The following is a 992-nucleotide window of genomic DNA, read 5'->3' as shown; positions in this document are numbered from 1 at the left end:
CAGAGCTCATCTCCACGGTTGCACAAGCGAGTAACAGCCGGGTCAGGCTCAGGGACAACCCCGTGCGGCCCGGAAGGGGCGGCTGCCGCACACTCACCGTCTGCCACATGCCGTGGTTGATGACCGGGCCGCTGCTGGTGACGCGGCCGACGCCATTGTAGCGCAGCTGCAGCTCCAGCCGGCCGGCTCGCAGGGCCAGCACGATCCAGCTGCTGTCCTGGTGGCCTCCAGCGAAGAGGAGGATGCCCTCGGGGTCAAAGGTCCGGAAATCAAACTCAGCTACGAGCCTGGGGGCACCCACAGGAGAAATGAGTCAGCGCCGGGTGCACGGCCAAGCCCGGGCCCGGGCCCTGCGCAGCCAGCACCTTGGCCGTGCTAAGCTGTGCTGCCTTCTGTGGGCGCCTCCTCACCTGGTGGGCTGCAGCCTCTTGAAGCGCAGTCGGATCACGGGGGTCCCACTGAACATCCGGCCCAGGTACAAGGACTTCACGCTCTTGGCCATGCTGAAGGGCACGCACGGCAAGATGTCCTGCCACAGACGGGGCCACGCCGGTCGGGGACGCGACCTCCACTCCAGCTCCCCTGAGCCCCAGGCCCCCGCCGTGCAGCGCGTCCGCTGTCCCTCCCGTGCCTCGGGAGTGTGGCCGCCCCACCTCCAGCTGCCCAGGCCCCAGAGGCTGTCACGCCTGCCCCACCAGCGGGGCTCCCAGGTGAAGGACGGGCTCACACCAGCTGCTTCCCACAGGGCTTCTCGGGGGTCCCGTCACCTCCTTCCCTGCCCATTTCCCTTGACTCTTGATTTTTAAATTATGAAATATGTCAAGCATACAAAAAGTACAGAGAATCATAAAAAAGTATACACTATTATGAAATAAATATGGACGCCTTGAAGATGGCTGTCCCGGAAAGTTCCCTGCTCTGGGCTGTGGTTCCTCCATGCTGCCCTATGGGGGACAGAACCAAGGCCGGTGCGAGCTGGCGTCCCTGGAAAC

At 63.7% G+C, this 992-nt stretch overlaps 1 protein-coding gene across 1 annotated transcript in view; it reads right to left on the bottom strand.

Moving 5' to 3' along the window:
- The window catches only part of GAS6 (growth arrest-specific 6), a 60,925-nt gene that overhangs the window by 11,784 nt on the left and 48,149 nt on the right, over positions 1-992 (bottom strand). The window contains exons 8-9 of the mRNA XM_011979419.1: positions 411-529; positions 98-287 (exon numbers count right to left, since the gene is read on the bottom strand). Coding sequence (XP_011834809.1) covers positions 98-287; positions 411-529 — 309 coding nt within the window. The remainder of the gene's footprint in view (positions 1-97; positions 288-410; positions 530-992) is intronic.

This window comes from Mandrillus leucophaeus, unplaced genomic scaffold (assembly GCF_000951045.1).
Source record: "Mandrillus leucophaeus isolate KB7577 unplaced genomic scaffold, Mleu.le_1.0 Scaffold201, whole genome shotgun sequence".
Taxonomy (NCBI): Eukaryota; Metazoa; Chordata; class Mammalia; order Primates; family Cercopithecidae; genus Mandrillus; species Mandrillus leucophaeus.
This window is presented reverse-complemented; position numbering and strand designations above follow the sequence as displayed.